The sequence below is a fragment of the Podarcis erhardii genome (genome assembly GCF_964252035.2).
Source record: "Podarcis erhardii genome assembly, chromosome: 2".
Taxonomy (NCBI): domain Eukaryota; kingdom Metazoa; phylum Chordata; class Lepidosauria; order Squamata; family Lacertidae; genus Podarcis; species Podarcis erhardii.
The window spans coordinates 86,630,956-86,652,055 of NC_138498.1; the positions used below are offsets into that span (position 1 = coordinate 86,630,956).

General features: G+C 42.6%; 1 protein-coding gene across 6 annotated transcripts in view; it reads left to right on the forward strand.

Moving 5' to 3' along the window:
* Window positions 1-21,100, forward strand: part of CHCHD6 (coiled-coil-helix-coiled-coil-helix domain containing 6) — a 196,256-nt gene that overhangs the window by 115,098 nt on the left and 60,058 nt on the right. For 3 of the 6 annotated variants that reach the window (XM_081853915.1, XM_081853918.1, XM_081853916.1), the window contains one exon: window positions 19,250-19,385. The exons of the other annotated variants lie outside the window; for them this stretch is intronic. In XM_081853915.1, coding sequence (XP_081710041.1) covers window positions 19,250-19,385 — 136 coding nt within the window. The remainder of the gene's footprint in view (window positions 1-19,249; window positions 19,386-21,100) is intronic. 6 annotated transcript variants of the gene reach the window in all.

Sequence of the window (21,100 nt, forward strand, 5' to 3'; positions counted from 1 at the left end):
GTGGACAACCCAATGAAGCTGAATGTTGGAAGATTTGGAACAGATAAAAGAAAGGACATCTTCACACACCATATAGTTAAAGTGTGGCACTCACTCCCACAAGAGGCAGTGATGGCCATCAACTTGGATGACTTCAAAAGAAGATTAGACAAATCCATGGAGGGATACGGCTCTCAGTGGCTACTGACCATGATTGCTGTGCTCTGCCTCCACGGTCAGGGGCAGTAGCGCTTCTGAAGACCAGTGACTAGGAGCCATAGGAGGAGAGAGGGCTCTTGTGATTGGGTCCTGCTTTTGGGTTTCCCACAGATATCTGGTCCAGAAGGCTCTTCTTATATTCTATGGGGAATGTTTATTTCCTTGTTATGAACAGGTGACTTTTACATTTGAGGGAGAAGGAAATTCTAATTTAAGATGGAATGGTGACCAAGAGTATGATCTCTGAGAGACCCGTGAGTCAGGAAGGCACAGAATTGACTCACAGAGTTGGAAGGGACCCGAAGGTCCAACCCCCTTCAATGCAGGAATTTTTGACGAATGTGGAGGTTGAACCCACAACCCCATGTTGAAGAGTCTCATGCTCTGCTATGGACTCAGTAGGTGGTTGCCCTTAGGCAAGTCACTCTCTTTTGCCTCCACTCCCTGTGTGAATACAGCAGTAGTAATACTGGTCTACCTTGCAGAGTTGTTGTAAAGATGAATAAAGCATATGTTTGTAAAGTACTTTGAACATTCAAAAAGAGCCGTATCAATGCTTATTGTTGTTAAACAATGCCAGGGTTGGAAATCCTAGTTTTGCATCCTTGAGTGTATCCTGACTTCTGTGCACAATTTAGGCAGGGTCAAGTGAGCAAGCAGCTTGCTCCTCCCCATCCTTAAGTGAATTATTGAGATGCAAATCCGTAGGACTTAACAGGCACATCTTGTTATTGCTCATTACTTGTGAAGTGCTGTCAGCATGCACATTTTCTTACCTTTTGACACACACCTTCAGATATGGAAAGTAGTAATCTGGCACAAGGCACAATATTAAACCCTGTCTTAACCATCTGATAATACTGTTGGACTGGAGAGCACTTTACGGAAATGGCCATGCTTAAGTATTGCCTAACCATTGTCTGACTTATTCAGACTGAGAATAGCAAATGTCAGGCTTGATTAATTCTGTTATGTGCTCTTCTTTGGTAGCCAAGGAGTTCCTGGGTGCTTTTACTAACTGCCTAGGGTTGCTGATGGGTCATAGAGAACTCCACCCTGCACCTACCACAGATCATAACTTGGCTGCTGTTTACATCATCACTTTACACTTTGATTAACTTGATTTGAGTCAAAACCCTCTGGTCTTGTTGACTCTGTCTTTAGATTTTCTTCAGCTTATGAGTCACTTCTTCAAAGTGTAAACAGCAAGTGCTGTTCAGGAGCTGCTGTCTCATGATAACTTATAGTGTAACCCGGCTCTTAGAGGTCTATAGTTGGCTCATTAAAATAGTGTATCCCACTGGTTTTTCCAAGATTGTACTAGTGTAAAAGGCTCACCGAATTGCCCTCTGTGTGTCTCTTGTTCCGTGGAAAAGTTGGAGCTATCTCTCAGCCTTATGCTCAGTTCACATAAACACAGCTGTTTTTACAAAAAGTGTGATAGGAAATTGATTTCCTCTCTCTCCAGTTCTAGTGTTACCACCCACTTGCCATTACTCATGGTGAATTACTAGAACGAGACCCTCATTCCTTCCCTTACATATATACATTGAAGGTGTTTCCGTTTTTTGTCACCTTCTGCCAGACACCATCTTTTATACGTGTCATTTGCTCTGTTTGGATAAGCCGGAGACACAGAATTTTCTCTGCTGTGAGCAGCAACTCCTGCTTTTCAGAAACCAAATGGCAGCATGAGTAGAAGAGGCACGAATTATGGAGGCTGTTTCCTTGGCATTGCTAAGCTTCTGTTGCATCCCTTTCCATTCATTTTCTCGTCCTCTCGACCATCTGCAGCTCTGGCACAAGTGGCCTAGTGCATTAAAGGGCTTTTTATTTCCTCTGAATGAATAATGCTAACTGGTATTTATGACAGCACTTCAACATTTCAGAGTGTTGTGCGGAACTTCACTAACAAGGCCACACAATAAAAAATGTTCCTTTGAGGTTAGTGGACAAGTCTGGCTCTTTTTCTCTCAGAAGAGAGGAAATCTGTACAGGAAAGGGGATGAACTGGTTTGTGCCAAGCGACATAGCAAAGCAGTGGTAGGTGTTTCATCCTGTGACCTCACCTGGAGGGAGGGTATCAGTATTGACCCAGAGGTGGTCAATCCACTGTGACTTGACTGTTCGTTCTCACATCTGAACTGCCGGCAGCACATTAAGAAATATCTTCCCTTCTACATTTCCTCTTTCATTCTGTGCTGGATATTACCCAGCCCTCTGTCTTTCCCAGCAAAGAGCCGCCTAGCAACAGGAGCCTTACTGATCAGAGCTTGGAAAACTAGCAGCTCTTTTTCCACCTTCCTTGTTGTGCCCTCGTTCTGCGCATGTTGTGTTGGCTTGGAGAACCACCACGAAATGCATCGCCTGCTTTATTTTATTACAAAGGCTGCGTTATTTTGTATGTGTACGTGTCAGCCAGTGGAATTAAAGGCTGGGGACTTAGATCTAGACGCACACCGCACGCTTGCACACATTCCACTGTTTAGCAAACTCTTCACATCAGTGATCATCCACAAAAGGAGATGCGTGTAAATAAAAGGCCAGTGCTCCCCACCTTTTACTTCACTCCCTGTCCTTTTCTCGCTGCTCAGAGAGCCATGACGCAGACTAGGTTTAGAGAAGACAACTTGTTAATCCCCTCCCCGCTACAGGGAATAAAATGGCATTTCATTCCAAGCTCTATTAATGCGCCCGCTCCTGGGATAAAGCAAGACTCCCAAAAGGCAGTGGCCAATTTTTTCCTCCTTCTGCATCGTCTTTGTCTTCTTTTGAGTGTTACATTTAGATTAGTGTCTGAGGATTAAATGTTTTTACAGTCTCTGAATCTGTTAAGGGGTGGCAGGGCGGGAGTGAAGGGAAAATCAGTAAGGATGCTGAGGCTTAGTGCAGGTGTTCCTGATGTATCCTCTAAAGGCTGGTTTTAAACTTTCTTTTGTGAAATTTGACACTATTGTCATTATTATTATTATTAATGGAAGCACCAAGAAGGAGTGTGGTGTTGGGATATGACACTTTCTCTAAAGCGTAAAGCTATACAAGCATGATGGTGTTTGGAGGATTAGAAAGTTGTTAAAAGATAACTTTCCTGGGAGACCTGACTCCTTTTTATGAGCTTCTGAAGCTGTTTACCAAGAGTTCGTTGTTTGCACGCCTGGCTGAGGGTGTTACTCACTCTGTGCACTTTTTATCAATGTTCATTTAAAGAATGCCCTTTATCTTATTGTCCCACTAGAGATCAGCCTTGAATCCAAGGCAGCGTTCCAGTGAATAGGCTGCCAGAGAGATTTACTCCATATGGGACCCCATATCTCTGAGTTCCATTTAATGATTGTAGGATCCTTAAACTTAATAGGCGTGAGTATTTAAAATTATTATGTTGGAGAAACTGGCATGTGGTATGTATCCCCATGGGCTTTTTACAGAAAGGAAAATTGCACAGACTTTTAACACACAGGCATAAGGTAAAAGGCTCCTTGATAGGTTATGAAGCTGAAAAAGTGAATTATGGCTGATTTCTACTACTGAAAAAAGTACCCTTGTGTACTACTAACCCTGCCGTGTATGGTTGAAAGAGAGAGAGAGTAGAAGAAGAATTTTGTTCTAATGTAAAATGGATTCTTCTCATAGTGTATTTTGAGGAGGTGAGTAGTATTCTGATACACAATACATGGCACTGGCAGGAGGAGGTAGAGGAGGTAGTTGATAAAATCATATTTTTAGACTAACTAATGGATTGATATTTTTTTTAAGTAACATGAACTGGACATTGATGTTTGACATGTGCCAGCAAATTGGCTTTTTCCAGTGCATGTTTTTATTCAGACAAACATAGGAGTATCAATGCTGCCTTTTTATTTGATTTCGTAGAGACATTTGTAGGTTTTATTTCTGTTACGTTATATCCTTTTCTATTACGTTGTTTACAACTCTGAAACTTTATGTATTAGTGATCTATATAAAAATGATCTTAAACAATCAAACAAACAAAAAATTGTTCTATGGAAATTCATTTGATGGTTGCCACCATCCTGCAGCTGGAATGTCACAACTGAAAAGGAGCCTCAAGAAGTAGAGAAGCCTAAGAGTCTTAAAAGAAAAGGAAAAAACAACAACACCTCAGTAGCATTAACCAAAGTGTGTCTTGGGAAAGTGTCTTGTTAGTAAGCCTACATAACTTACTCTCCTGCCAAAAAGGCAAAACCCTTGTCTTCTGGGAGGAGTGGAGCTTACACAGAAGTACAGACAAAGGGGCTTCCTCCCTCCTCTGCCAACCTCCTTGCTCTCTGTGCTGGGCAGAGCGGGGTGTGTGTGTGTGTGTGTGTGTGTGTGTGAAATATTCTGCCCCTCCTCTGCCAACCTGCCTACTTGCCTGCAGGCAGTTCCTTCTTGCCTGTGACTGCCAGGTGAGTTCTTAAATACTAGGCTGGATGTGCATCATGTATCCAACAAGACTGCAAGGGGAGTGAAATATCTGGGAAATGTCTGATAGGAAAATAAGACTTCAGTTCACAAAGAGAAAAATATCTGCCTGTGCATACTTCAGGAAAATCAGGCTTTTCCCCAATGATATTTTATACCTTGGAAATACATACTTTGGCCACAATATGTGACCAAACTTTGAAACACAGCTAATTTCATAATATGAGCTTTACTTTTATACTTAAGTAATGGCCATTTAGGAATGAAGTAGATCTTCCTGGCCCAACCCAACCAAAGGTTATTATAGAAGGCCACAACAGGAAACAAAACACTGAAAAGGGGGTCTATTATTGCACCACCAAGAACATATTTCTGTTTCAATTGCTCAAAAACAAAGAGTATTTTTTTGCACCTTAGATGTGATAGATAACAATTTTGGGGATAGTGAGGTGGACTAGCGTGGTGTTTTCCAGTCGCAGATGGTCTACCTTGAACCAGTCCCCAAGGCAGCAAAGCAATTGGATGATTTACATAGAATCATAGAATCATAGAGTTGGAAGAGACCACAAGGGCCATCGAGTCCAACCCCCTGCCAAGCAGGAAACACCATCAGAGCACTCCTGACATATGGTTGTCAAGCCTCTGCTTAAAGACCTCCAAAGAAGGAGACTCCACCACACTCCTTGGCAGCAAATTCCACTGTCGAACAGCTCTTACTGTCAGGAAGTTCTTCCTAATGTTTAGGTGGAATCTTTTTTCCTGTAGTTTGGAACCATTGTTCCGTGTCCGCTTCTCTGGAGCAGCAGAAAACAACCTTTCTCCCTCCTCTATGTGACATCCTTTTATATATTTGAACATGGCTATCATATCACCCCTTAACCTCCTCTTCTCCAGGCTAAACATGCCCAGCTCCCTTAGCCGTTCTTCATAAGGCATCGTTTCCAGGCCTTTGACCATTTTGGTTGCCCTCCTCTGGACACGTTCCAGTTTGTCAGTGTCCTTCTTGAACTGTGGTGCCCAGAACTGGACACAGTACTCCAGGTGAGGTCTGACCAGAGCAGAATACAGTGGCACTATTACTTCCCTTGATCTAGATGCAATACTCCTATTGATGCAGCCCAGAATTGCATTGGCTGTTTTAGCTGCTGCGTCACACTGTTGGCTCATGTCAAGTTTGTGGTCAATCAAGACTCCTAGATCCTTTTCACATGTACTGCTCTCAAGCCAGGTGTCACCCATCTTGCATTTGTGCCTCTCATTTTTTTTGCCCAAGTGCAACACTTTACATTTCTCCCTATTAAAATTCATCTTGTTTGTTTTGGCCCAGTTCTCTAATCTGTCAAGGTCATTTTGAAGTGTGATCCTGTCCTCTGGGGTGTTAGCCACCCCTCCCAGTTTGGTGTCATCTGCAAATTTGATCAGAATGCCCTTGAGTCCATCATCCAAGTCATTGATAAAGATGTTGAATAAGACGGGGCCCAAGACAGAACCTTGTGGCACCCCACTAGTCACTCTTCTCCAGGATGAAGAGGAACCATTGATGAGCACCCTTTGGGTTCGGTCAGTCAGCCAGTTACAAATCCACTGAGTGGTAGCATAGTCAAGACCGCATTTTACCAGCTTCTTTACAAGAATATCATGGGGCACCTTGTCAAATGCCTTGCTGAAATCAAGGTAGGCTACATCCACTGCGTTCCCTTCATCTACCAGGCTTGTAATTCTGTCAAAAAACGAGATCAGGTTAGTCTGACATGACTTATTTTTCAGAAATCCATGCTGACTATTGGTGATCACAGCATTCCTTTCTAGGTGCTCACAGACTGTTTGCTTAATGATCTGCTCCAGAATCTTCCCTGGTATTGATGTCAGACTGACTGGGCGGTAATTATTGGGTCCTCTCTTTTCCCCTTTATGAAAATAGGGACAACATTTGCCCTCCTCCAGTCTGCCGGGACTTCACCTGTTCTCCAGGAATTCTCAAAGATGACTGCCAGTGGTTCTGAGATCACATCTGCCAGTTCTTTTAATACTCTTGGATGCAGTTCATCTGGCCCTGGAGACTTGAATACATCTAAACTAGCCAAGTATTCTTGTACTATCTCCTTAGTTATTCTGGGCCGTGTTTCCTCTGCTGAATCATTTGCTCCAAATTCTTCAGGTCGGGCATTGTTTTCTTTATCGGAAAAGACTGAGGCAAAGAAGGCATTGAGGAGTTCAGCCCTTTCTGTGTCCCCTGTTTGCATTTCACCATCTTCTCCTCTGAGTGACCCCACTGTTTCTTTGTTCTTCCTTTTGCTACGAACATACCCATAAAAGCCTTTTTTGTTGCTTTTAACCTCTCTAGCAAGCCTGAGTTCATTCTGTGCTTTAGCTTTTCTGACTTTGTGTCTACACGTGCTGGCTATTTGTTTGAATTCCTCTTTGGTGGTTTCCCCCCTTTTCCATTTTTTGTACACATCCTTTTTAAATCTTAACTCAGTTAAAAGTTCTTTAGATAGCCACCCTGGCTTCTTTAGGCACCTTCCATGTTTCCGTCTGTTTTATTGCTTACCTATTTTCACACTTCAGCCTCATTCCCAAAACGTTGCAGTGCTGCAAGCCATATTAAAACAAAGTATGCAGTTGTGCAGCACTTCAAGCACTGCAGTCTCTATAGTTGGCTTTAGCGTCCCTTGAGCCTTGCAGAACTAAAGTGCTTCTCAAACACCCAGCCCATGCCGCAATAGGAATAAGTCTCTCCCCTAACGTTGCATGCTGGGATACAAATGCATGAGTGAGTACTTTGGAATCTGCGCATTTTTAGGCGTGCAAGTGCCTAAACATAACCCAGTCACTCTTCTGGGGAATGCTTCTCCATCCATACACAGGCATTGCCCCAGTGAAGTCTTTCTAGAAAGCATGCTCCTGCTAAACTGCTGTAATTTCCGCCTGCGCTACATGCCCTAACACCAGCTACTATTCTGAATACTTATCATCCCAATTTGTCAAATAACGCCTGCACCCTGTGTTTATACCATTGATGTGATTTGAGTTGAAGGTTGCAGCTGTAGATTACAAATGACAAAGAGGGTGCATTGTACAAAGAGGTCACTCTTATGGGACCTGATGAAGGCCACCGTGAACATGGCTTGGTAGATCTTCTGAGTTAGAGATAGACATTGTGTAAAGTAAATACATTTTGCACTGAAAAATGACATTGAAAATTGTGAAAACCACTAAGGAGAAGTGGAAGTTTACTGTGGCTCATGTAAACTAAAAAAAATAAACCAGACCGCACCCTGGTCCCTGTAGAATGTACAGGTTTGGAAGGTAGGCAGCAGAAAAGTAGTTTATGGTGGGAATTATTCCTTTCAGGACTGTAAGCTGTGTTTTAAAACCGCCCTTGTATGCTAGCCCTTCACTTTCCTGCGCAGCTTTCTTCCCCCAGTGGATGCATTTTGCAGATGGGGTGTAGTTGTGGTGATGCTGAAGGTTGATGTTGAAGCTGGAATCATCGTGGGAATGCTTTCCAAAAGGAATGGCAAAATTAAAGATGTCAAAAGCAATAAGGCCTGAGAAACCTCTTGTTACCAGGGAATTAATGGACTGTTGGTTAATTAGCAGCCCAAGGCAAAGCTGAGGTAACGTTCTTAACAATTTGGTCATTAATTCAGCAATAACTGGTTTCAAGGGCATTGTTTGCTGTTTTGAACAGTAATGGTATTTATGCTTTTCAATTATACCCTCTGTTTGCATGGGTACAGCTTCTGTTACGGAGGGTGATTCCCCCCCCCCCCCACAAGGGGCAGGGTTAAAGTGGATGGAAGATCAAAGGTTAAGTCATGAGGCTTTTAACAGAGAAATTTTGCTAGAAAAATTATGACTTCCTGTACAGTATCCCTGAAGATTTCCTTGTCAAGATGACATGACTTTCTTGAGTAGCTATCCCTATGGAACTGTGCAGGTGCTGTGTAATTGGCTGAATTAGAACCTATCTTTTCTTCTCGAAGAAAATAGTATCTTGGTTCTGTGATCTACTATTTCTTTTGGTCAACAAATAAAGCCTTTCAGGCTAGCCAAGAAGTATATAATCAGAAGTACCAATTATTCATTTTGGGGGATCCAGCTCAGATTTAGCACTGCTATTTGCCACTGCCTCACCCCCGCCACAAAAAAATCTAAATGTCATTAGTAAGCTTCTAGGAGTGTTGGCAAGTAAGATCTGGGATTCTGGCAGCCTGCTGCTAGGTAAAATAATGTGTGATGTATAGTTTTTGAAAGCTCTTGATTCCCCACCCCCAAATGGTAATCTTCAGTCTGATCTCAGCATGCCAAGACTTGCTGGGTGTAGTGCATTTGGATTAGTCTTCTATGTTCATCTCTTGAGCCCTGTGCTGACTTGTGAAAATGCTATTTATTTTGTGGAGAATACTCGTGCTCTAGATCCTGGTCTAGACTGGCAAAACTGAAACGTGAGAGGCATTTCTAAAAGTCCAGAAGTGTAATCCACTGTGATATTACATAGTTTCTTTTCCCGTTGAAAGAGTTACAGTGGTGCCCCGCAAGACGAATGCCTCGCAAGACAAAAAACCCGCTAGACGAAAGGGTTTTCCGTTTTTCGAGGCGCTTCGCAAGACGAATTTCCCTATGGGCTTGCTTCGCAAGACGAAAACGTCTTGCGAGTCTTGTGAGTTTTTTCCCCTTTCCCCCCCTTTTTCTAAGCTGCTAATAGCCGCTAATAGGCGCTAAGCCGCTAAGCCGCTAATAGGGATGCTTTGCAAGACGAAAAAACCGCTAGACGAAGAGACTCGCGGAACGGATTATTTTCGTCTTGCAAGGCACCACTGTATCTTCCTGTATGGGCTGGGCCTGGTTGCCAAAGTCAGTGACAACAGGAGAAAAATCCTTGGACTTACCTGGGTGCAGGTACTGTTTGTTAAATTAAACAATTACTTTCTAAGTTTGTTTTTAAATGTATATTTTCTCTCATTCCTCTCCTTCCCAAACCGATGGCCCTTTTCAATACCAGCTTCCTTTTGAGAGGAGAGTGTTGGGGGAGGCTAAATAGAAACAAGTACACAGCAGGCAGTACTAGCAGCCTGCAATCCCAAAATACAGTTTTGCCAGCCTGATACCTCTTCCCTAGAACTTTGCAGAATGGTCAGGAGTAAAGATCTTTTTTGGGGGGGAGGGGTTTCTGAGGAGAAGCTAAAAACATTAGACTACCAATTGGCATCTGTCTGTCTCCAGAGACAATGGAAGAGTGTGCCTTCGGGGGGGGGGTGTAAAAAACCATTGGAGAAATGCACCACCTGCTATGGCTGTAAAAACCAATACGCAAGAGGCATATTTTAATTACGTCTGGGGCCGATGAAATCATCCAGCTTTGCTGCTACAGGTGCACATGAGGTTTCTTCTTTCAGTGGTCATTCTTCCTCTGGCCACTGCTGTGCATGAGTCACTTGACTGTCTTGTCTCCAGGTGCTGCGGTCGTCTGCCAGGGATTCCCATGCAGTAGGGATCAACGTTGCCAGCCTTCACGTCAAGTTTGCAGGCATCTTTGTAACACAGAAACAGGCCCGGTTCCTGAAGCTCCCCATAAAGCACATCCTTGGGGATCCTCCCATCTTCCATTCTGTGTACATGACCAAGCCAGAGTAGACGTTGCTGAGACAGAAGTGTGAACTTGCTGGGAAAGTGGGCTTGGGAGAGCACATCTTTGTTTGAGACTCTGTCCTGCCATGTGATGCCCAGAATCTTCCTGATGCAGCACATGTGGAAGGTGTCCCTCCTGATGGGTGTAAGTTGCCCACGAATACATAGGTCCCCTTCCAAGGCAGCGCAGCAGATGCTCTTGTTTTATCATGCTTTGCTGGTAGGAAATGAAACTACCAGTGCAGTGCAACAATACAAGCGTGCTAGTTCAGCTAAGGGCTAGTTCATTTCACAGAAGCAAGCTTCTATATAATTATAATTTACCAGATCAGGAACCACAGCTTAAACAGGATCCACATTGAAATGTGCATCACCTACAGATGCAGACCACCAACATGGTGTTGCATGTATATCCCAGTGGCCATCCCTCTTCTGGGGAGGAGTATCCAGATACACATGAAAACCATGCAGCAAAGAGGGCATCCACCCTTAAGTATGCATTTTGAATTGTTTAATGTATCTTGCTGAGGTGAGGAGGCGGTCTATGCTTTGCCAATGGCATTTGTAGGACTAATGTTCAGTTTCATCCACAGTGACTGCAGGGCTTTTTTCAGCCAGAACTCACTGGTACTCAGTTCTGCCACCTCTCAGGTGGCTGCCATTGCCATTATAAGAGAACATGGTGAGCATCTTTTTTTCTAGAAAAACAGCACTGATGTGACTGCTCACTCCATTCCTCCTTACAAACGTGTGCATCATGTTCCTATTTAGTACTCTGCCCAAAAGATGTGGTGTTGTTCCCTTTAGCTTGTGGCTTGTTAACTTGATGCATCATCCAGTGTACCTCAGCCTCTGTCATGTGTGCCTTCCCAGACACAAGTGTCAAAGTAGGCTATTGGCAATGAAAGCTTAAGCCTCAACCAAACAGTTAGTCTTCAGGATGTCTCTGCCATTTGTCTCCTTGCTTGCTATATTGTTTTTCTTCTCTTCTTTGTGGAATTTTAGCCAACTTCCTTCTGTGATTCAGAAGGTTCTCTCAAACAACAAGTTTCTGACTCACTCCTATTTGACTTCCAACGTAGTTTGAGTCCATATTGTTGCTAACTTTAGGTCTCTCATCTTTGCTAGTCAGCCTTAGGAACTTACTGTTTTTGGCTTAAATAATATGTGATGCTTGTAGACCTGTAGAGAGATTCTGTTAATGCTGTTATGGCATAGAAATAAATAAGCTTCAGTTTTCTTTTCCTCTTAGGAATATAAGAATGTAGGAACCCTGCCAGTTTTGAACTGCTGCGTGAATGTCTACAGATAGGAATTTTAATTCTGTGTCAAAATGAAAATAAAGACTTTCTTGTAGCATTCAGCTTTGCTTTTATACCAACAGTGATTGCTAATGGACTCTTTTTGCCCAGTTGGGAGACTCTTGGGAAGAAGGGTGCTGACATGCTTCTATCTTTAACTTTGCATAATGAGGAACAAAAGGTTCGTCTGCTCTATAGCCTTTGTCAAGTATTATGACAAGGTCCGCTGCAGTCTCTACATTAAATTAGTGCTGAATCAAGAAGAGCTGTGAATCAAGTTTCTCTTTGAGGCTTTCTTTTTGCAACAGCTGCTGAATTTTTTACTTCCCCATTTACACTTAGCTTCCAGGTGATGCAGTCTCTTGGGAAGATATGAAAAGAGCACATTTCTAAACAGAGTTTACCTGCAGAGTTGTCTCTACCATGGAACATCAAAGTGTCTCTGAGATGATACTATGCAATGTTCTTCAACCTTGGGTCCTCAGATGTTTTTGGACTACAAGCCCACCATGTAAGTTAGCTTAGCCAATGGTCAGGAATGATGGGAGTTGTGGTTCAATAACATGTGGGGACCTGAGTTGAGAAACACTAGCATAGAGCATTCACTGTTTTGCTGTCAGAATTGCCAGTGATTAGCAGTTCATGGAAACAGTTTGGATTGTCTTCTATCTTGTCTTGCATCCAGCTAAATATTTTATGAGCCTTGTTTATAGGGCTTCACCTGCAACCTGATTTCAGTGTTAGACTCAGCCCTAGAACACTTATGTAGTCATAATGAAAGAAAGCCCCCTCATCTTTTTTTACCACTTAAGGCAGCATCACACTGATAACACTTCTGTCATGTGCTGGGAAACAGTTTGCCAGCTTCACTTGTAGTATGCAACAAATGCATATGTCTATTTTGCCATGTGTGTGGGGCAGAATTTGACCAATAATCAAACTAGTTTCACCAAATGACAAACTAGACTCATTGGCATTTGTCATGCATTGACAGTTGACACTTTTTTTTCTACCTCAAAAAGGTATTGTGTAAGAAGCGCTATGGACCAGCAGGAGACCAGTGACTGAACAAAGGGATGGGGATAGAGAGAAGGTTGCCCCCTTCCCCCAACATTGCCTAGTTGGAAATACCAGAAAGCTTCCATCTAAATGCACTCAAATGGTAAAGGAGACTTTTCTCAGTTGATTGTTCCCACAGACTTCCAAAAGGCATCACCCCTATCTTGTGCACGATCTCATTACTTAATACATAATTTGTTTACCAAAACCTGGTTTTTCGTTCATGGGGTTTCCTTGTTCCTGCATATGATGTCCTTAGTTGTCCTTCACTCTGAGTGTTTATATCTTAGTACAGAATCAAGGAATTGAATGACTGGGCCCCTGAAAATCCATTAACCTTTAGGTCCCTCAGATGATTATTTTGCTTTACTTGAAGAACACTGTGAAGCCCTTGTCCAGTTTCAAAGTCCGGTGTCTCCCAAGGGACATCTAGACCTACATTCTAGAGCTGGCACCTACATATTTTGAAATTCATACAGAACTTGACATCTTTTCTAAACAACAAAAATGCCTTTGACAAAATATTGGCTTTGAAAACAGTTCAGAAAACAGGCACTGATTTATTGATCATTTGTAACTGGCTACTTCTCTCCTCATCCATATGTATGAACAACACTTGCTGCAGTTCCTGCAGTGCTGAAAGACTGAGAGATGTGGGTGCTTTTGCCATGAGGTATTAGGGTACAATGCTTTCCTTTCAGTGCCCTGCTTAACTGCAGCACATGCAGTTCTAGTTTATGATTAGTTATGCTGCAAGTAGAAAAAAAGTATGGGACACTACATATGAAAACCAAGTTTGCAGCCTCTTTTCTTACGAGTGCAAGTTATGGTATTCAGGACAATGGAGATTGGGCTCCATTTATCAGGTATACAGTTAGCGCAGTCTGCAGAAGGGAGAGCTCTGACTGTGTGGCAAGAGTATGTACAACAAGGGCATGCACTAAGGCATTATTAAATCCCTGCCTGTGTAAGACTCCCTTTTGCATACCACAGAGCATAACCTCCCAGTGATGAGCAATCCCACCCATAATGTTTGCCACCCCATGGCTTGTGCTCATCACAGGAGTTCCCTTCCTTGGAGATGTGTCAAAACGCTGCATCCTTCAGCCACAATTAACAGCACTTCTGTAGGCTGTCCTCTACGAATCTAAATTTAAAAAAACCCTTTCTAAGTGTTCTTTCAGTCTAGCCCTCCTTTGTGCTGAACACCCTTGGGCTTTTATTCCTCCTGGAGCTGGCACTTCTCTCCTCCCCCTCCTCCCCCTGTCTCCTATGCCCAAATCCAAAATTTCTTTTCCATAGCAGGCAGCCTGCCAAGCACAATTGGCAGAATTTCTGGCAAGCAACTGTTGCTCTGTCTTGTGGCTGCATCTTGGCTCCTCTTCTTGTAAAACGTGGTTGCCACAAATTAGTTTTAGCCAGAAATTGCAAATACAGGCTGCCTCTGTGTATGTTGGGATGAAGCGACATGTTCTTGATTGATAGAACCATCTGACTAGCACTTCCAAATATGCAGTAGTTGGGAATTGATTGTGAAGATTCTTGCTTTCACTTCCAAGGTGCTTTGTGCTACCTCCCCACATTTTAAATCTATGCAGCAAGACAAATCTTCTGAGAAAAATGAATGCAGCCCTTTGCTAGACTCGCCATTACCTGTCCCCACTAAGCATTCAGGAGAGGGTTAAAAAAGAGAGAGAACCTCTTCTGAGCAACTACATTGGCCCTGACTAAGATGAATGTCTAATTCACTCCCACCGTCCTTACTGCTGCCAGTAATAAAAAGCTTGCTTCACATATTCACCCCACTGCAGACGTTTCTCTTAAATTAAATATCAGGAGGACATATAATAGCATGATTCCACGCCAAGCCAATATTATCAGATTGATGTCAGCAGTGATAATAGAAGAAGGATAAGTTGATGAGATTTCGTTTATTAAATAAAGGGAATGCGTGGAAAGAGGGAGGGAGGATTTCAGGATTTGGTAACTCGGTGTATCAAAATGCAGTGAGACCACTTTTTTGCTCTGTGCTTATCTCAAGGGGTGGCTGTCAGTAAGAAACCTGTAGATCCATGAAGGCACAACCTCTCTTCTGCCAAGGATATCAATGTAGCATGCATGTGGTTGCCACTTTTTTTATTCTTGCAACAGCTGAAAGAGCCAGATTAAGCAGAGAAAAAGCAAGTTACCTCGGGTCCCACAGTGAACTTCATTGCTAAATAGGGATTTGAACTATGTAGGTCTAAATCTACATTGTTGTTGTTCTTTACTTATACCCCATCCATCTGACTGGGTTGCCCAAGCCATTCTGAGTGGCCACAGTGGCTCATGATCCTATATTCTTTAAGGGCAATATAAAGCAATTACTAAATGAAGACTTAATATCTGTTTATAGAATGGCATTGCTCTGCTGAATAAAATAAAAGCAAAGTCCTGATTTAGCTGACTTGGTAGCAGGAGGAAAGGAAGATTTTACCATTTAGGATCTCAATCTTCCTTTCTGCTTGATAGCAGAGAAGAAACAAAAGCATCACCAGCAGAAACGCAGATGACCTGCACTTCTGCTTCTGAAGCTTTGTAACGAGGATTGGGATGAATAGAATGTGCCTGGTCTGACATGGATATTTTACTTTCTCATGAGGAAATGTTAAATGGGTGATCAGTCATTGGGTGGAAGGAAAATCCTGCCAAAAGCTCTTTCCCTTGAGAGCCATGGTGTTGGGGGCAAAAAGGTATTCCATCCAAAACTGATGTTTAGGATGTCAGTATCACTTATGACCAACACATGGATGCTGATGCCAAGATGGCCTCCAAACAGGCATGATGGGCGCTTGAGAAAGAGTGGTCTGTTGACAGATCTGAGTTATACAAAATGGAAGGATGTGTATTACTCAACCTTGGCAGGTGTTTTACTGGCTCCTGTTAAGGCGCAAAGTAGTGTAGCACATCTACACAACTAGCATCAGAATAGATTAGGTGGCTCGTTGGACAGGATATTGGATTAGGTGGTTCACTGGGCACCTCCCAACTCTGATTTTATTAAAACCACACAATACTTTAGTCAGAAGGAGCTCATGGTCAAGGCCTGTTTGCAACCAAAAGAAAAATGGCTTAGTAGCTTCCATGCCTACGGAGGACAGAATGAAGCCACAAGTTTACAAACCGGTATGTCTGGCAGGTGAATGTTTGCTTGATTTTCTGATGAGTTGCGATCAGAAGGTAGAGGCACTACAGCAGGGGGATGTCAAGCTCAGGAACTGGAACAGTCCTTCATCCTTTTGCCATCACTGCCCTTATTACTGTGAAGTGGCTTAGATGTTGGAATACGTTGAATGTAGGAAGACTATGAGTCTCTCTCAACAACCTTAACTGCCATGTTCTATACGGAGTCTGCAAGACTCTACAGGAGACCAGAAAGGACAAACTAGAAACTTGCAAAGCAGAAACTCCCTTCATGACTGCAACAGATGTAAAGTTATCAGCATTACAAATAAAATATAATGTTCCCATAGATGTCCCCCTGCTGCATGTTGCAGTAGTAAGCCCTTAAGGCTGCAGAAGCACATGATGACTGAAGCAAGGGCTTGCATTCCAGTGCTGCCCTTCTGCCACTGCAGCTTCGGCTAGCGCAGCTGAAAGCCCCTCTTCTCCCTGTAACCCCCTGCACGCCCTCAAAATCTCCTCCAGAAGTTTGGAGGACACTCTGGAATAGATGTTGAGGGTGCCTTGGAAGAGAAGGGAGAAATTCTGTTGCACAAACTCAGCGCATGTAGTGTTGGATACAATCCAAAGTTTCTGCCACACAAAAGTCATAGTAAGCTAGGTAAGCTTTAAAAAAGACATTCCAGCTTTTAATGACTGTCTTAAGCATGGGTAGGCAAACTAGGGGCTGGATCCGGCCCAATCGCCTTCTAAATCTGGCCCGCGTACGGTCCGGGAACCAGCGTGTTTTTACATGAGTAGAAAGTGTCCTTTTATTTAAAATGCATATCTGGGTTATTTGTGGGACATAGGAATTCGTTCATTCCCCCTCCCCCCCCCAAAAAAAAATATAGTCCGGCCCACCACATGGTCTGAAAAAGTTTGCTGACCCCTGGTCTTAAGTTTCCAAGCACAAAATGTCAGAGGACTGAATACTCTGGGTGAAAGAGCTCTCAGAAGGAGAGAGGGAGGGTAGGAGAGAGAGATTTACTTCTGGTTGAAGCTTATCTCTCTTGGATAACAGGCGGGTGAAGCCCAGGCTAAGAGCAAAAAAAAAAAAAAAAAAAAGAACCATTTGTATCTTACAGATTATCAGGCTAGATCACAAATCAGATGGTTATAGAATAGGGGCAGTATCATTGACCTTGACATTAAACATCACATTCCCAGCTTCTCTTGAAGTTATAAAATGTTCTGCTAGATTTTTAAAACAAACTTTCTGAGTTAAAAACCTAATTTTAAGAGTCTTAACTTTCCCAATGAATTGAGGGATTTTGTGGTATTTCCTGACCTAGTTCTGTTTGGTATTGTTTCCAGGGGGCTCATTCGGATGATTAGAACGATATTAAAATTTCAGTGACAGAACAAAATGCCAACCTTATGAGTTTCTGAAGCTCCTTGTTAAGTTCTTTCCTGTTCCAAGGTTCTGGAAGGCATTTCATAGTATTTTATCCCTGTGGAAAAAGATGAGTTCCCTCCAGTTTTGGGGGGCTGCTGCTTAGGGGTGACCTCCCACCCACCTTACAGTTGTAAGTTTGTTACTGTTCCTTTCCTAATGATCCCTACAATGGAATTCACATTTTTTGCAGCTGCCACACTCTGGGTTGACGTATTCATCAAGCTATCTACTATAACCCCAAGGTTTCATTCCTGGTCAGTCACCACCAGCTCAGACCCCATGAGCGTATATGTAAAATTAAGATTTGTTTTGCCCCACCATGTCTCGCTTTACACTTGTTTCCACTGAATTACATTTACCATTTTGCTGCCCATTCACTCAGGGTACGTCTACACCTCAGCTTGTCCTGCTGCTCCCCCCCCCCCCCCGGGAAAACCTGCTTTTTACCACTGAATCAGAGTAAACATTCAGCATTAAAGAGTGGGTTTTCCCAGGGAAAGTGGCAGGATCTGTGCTTTCTCGGTGCGGGACAAGTGAAGTGTGGACGAGCCGCCAGTTTGGAAAGGTCCTTTGGAGCTCTTTGCAATCTCTTTCTGTTTTAAAAACCCTGAATAATCTGGTATCTACTGCAATCTTGGCCACTTTACTGCTCACCCCTAGTTCTAGATAGTTTGTGAATAAGTTTCAAAGCACATGCCCTAATATTGATGCTTGGGTGGGTCCACCTTCTGCATCCCTCCATCTGAAATACAGTGGTACCTCTGGTTAAGAACTTAATTCGTTCTGGAGGTCTGTTCTTAACCTGAAACTTTACTTAACCTGAGGTACTACTTTAGCTAATGGGGCCTGCCGCTGCGCCACCACCGCGTGATTTCTGTTCTCATCCTGAAGAAAAGTTCTTAACCTGAGGTACTACTTCCGGGTTAGTAGAGTCTGTAACCTGAAGCGTTTGTAACCCGAGGTACCACTGTACACTAATATCAACTGGATCACCTCCATCTATATTCTTGTTTATGGTCTCAAAAGAGCTGTAATGTGTCAACGAGACAGGACTTGCCATTGCAGAAGCTTTGCTGGCTCTGCTTCAGGGTTTTGTTTTGTTTTTTAAAAAACATATTATTAAATAGTTATTTATACCCCACCTTTTTCCCTGACAGAGACTCAAGTCAGCTTACAGATAATATAGGAACAGGAAGACTTGTTCTTCTATATGTGTGGTTGTTTTATATTTGACTAATCTTTCCGCTAGTTTTCTGTGGCAGGCATTAAACTAACTGACCTGCAATTTCCTGAATCCCTCCCCCCCCCCCCCCGATCCCTTTTGGAAAAAACATTGGCTACTGTCTAGGCCTCAGATATGGAGGCTTACCTGAGGGACAAGTTACCTGTTTTTGTTAGATCAACAATTTCAGCTTTGAGTTCTCTCTGCTGCTTATGATGTCGCATTGGGACAGTAGCATGTCCACTCAGGAATCTGACACCCTTTTGTATGATAGAATCTTTTTTTGGGGGTTCTCTTATTTATCAAGGGAAAGGGATTAGCAATGTAAGTGTATGTGAACATATGAAGCTGCTTATACTGAGTTGGACTACCGGTCCTTTCTAGCTTGGTAGCAGGTCTGTTCTGCCTGCTGCTTCTCTCTAGCCTAAGTTCTCTGGAAGAAGCCTTCCCAGTTCCAGAAAATTCTTTTAAACTGCAGATGTCGGGGACTGAACCTGGGTCCTTCTCTGTTGCAAAGTATGGTATGTGCTCTGCCACTGAGCTATGGCCCTTCTGTAACCTGGTATGTATATGGAGGAGGAGGAAGAGACATGTTGCTCATCGCTGCTATGGACATAGGCACTCCAGAGCTTGAACCAGGGATCTCCAGGTCTGAAGCTAGCCAGTGAGCCTGCTGCAGGTTAAAAAGAGGGAACTCTGGATTGTCCAGAGTGAGGCTGAACCAATGGCACTTGCATCACCAGCACCATTTTTTGGGTTGCACTGATGAGCTGGGACAGTCACAAGGCTCTCTTTCTTTCTTTGTTCCTACAGGAGGAGAAACACACAACCTATATGTGCGAACCTTCAGGCAGCAATTCTGACATGCTACGGTGAAAACAAACACCAAGTCCTCAACTGTTCAGAGTTGGTCAAGGAGTATCAGCGTTGTGTTAGGCTAGCACAAAAGGTAACTGCATTTTCCCTGCCAGATTCACTTTTACTCCAGGTGAATATTCTTTTCTCATTACTGGTGTGGGCATGGTCAATCAGAAGGCCTTTCCCCGAGGCAAATCTTCCTGTAGCTCCAAGCACTGATAATTGGAGGGTTGATTTACATACTGGATATGGTTGCATACAAATTAAGCCATAATTTAGAATAAATTATGGTTTAATATACAGATATGCTTTGCTTTCCCCCTATTCCTGCCTTTGCCCAGTGGGGGTGGGGGAATAAACCCTGAGTCACTTATTCCAGTGTGTTTGGACGAAGTAAATCACAAGCCCGGGTTAGTATGTGGTTTGTTTTGCTCTCGTTTCCTCCCTTGTGTGGTGCAATCAGAAGTAGGAGAGGAGCAAAGCACTTGTGCACATTAAACCATAGTTTAAAATAAACCAGTTTAAGCGTTTCATGCAGACTACTGGGTCACTGTAGTCTTGACAATCACATGAAAGTAATGTGAGGTACTGAAAGTATTGGCTGTCACAGAGAACTGCTTTCATTCATGGAATAAGCTGCTGATAGCAAGCTCGTATTATTAATAGCTTCTGTACCGCTCTGAAACTTAATAAGTCTTGTTCTGTACATCCTTACAGTAGCCCTTTGAAGTAAATTAAGCCAAGAAGGTACAGTCTTACTCGAGGCTACTCAGTAAGCTTCACATTTGCTCTGTAATTTTGGCCTGGAACCAAAATCAGTACTTCATTTGCTGCTTAAAGTTATAACCTGTTCATTTGATAATTTCTACTTTGAATGGTTTTGGCAAATTGGCCAACATTTGATATTATTAAACCAGCTGCTATTGGGTTTTGCTTGGACTTGTGCATTCTTCAACATGCCCTTTATTTTCCAAACACACAGTTTCCTTAAATATATATATTTAAATATATATATATATTTAAAAGTACCTCTTGAGGAGAGCCCTCTATATATATAAAATTAGAACACAGCATTGTTTTCTGCATCAGCTTTGGTACTCCATAATTGTCTCTGTGTCTCCAAAGGGAATGGGTCTTTTTGCTGTTGCTGAGATAATAAAATATCCTTTAATAAAGACCAAATGGTTTGCTTCTTAGGATGATATGAGTTTCCAATTATGCAACTTTACCCACAGAGCCAACAACCTTCTGGTTTTATGAGAGAACAGGACATTATATTAAGCATGGACTTACGCTGAAAAAACCAGCTCATTGTCATGGGGGATTGATTTTAAATCAAGCTTTAAATCATGGCTTAAACTACCAAGAAAAAAGACCAATTTAAATTATCAGTTTAAATCAAATTTCCCATTTTGAAACTCATGCATTTTTAATGGGGGTTTTAACAATTAATACACACGGCAACCAAATGGAACTAGTAACATAAAGCCATGAAGCCACACACCTAAAGTATATCTGTTTATAGATTAGGCATTGTACACTTCCAAGGAAATCACATACTTGAAGACTATGCTTTCAATCCTATGCACCCTTATTGAAAATACGTCTCGCTGAATAAAATGAAACTTGCTTTCAAGTAAACATGCACAACATTGAGATCCACCTGGGGTCTAGAAGCAACGCTATTGAGCAAAATAGTGTTTTTCCATGAGGTGGAATGTCTATGCTGTTTGGTAAATCACAAATATAAATATTTCAGAACTCAACACCTTCTGAATCTCTGGTATTTAAATGTAAAATTGGAAT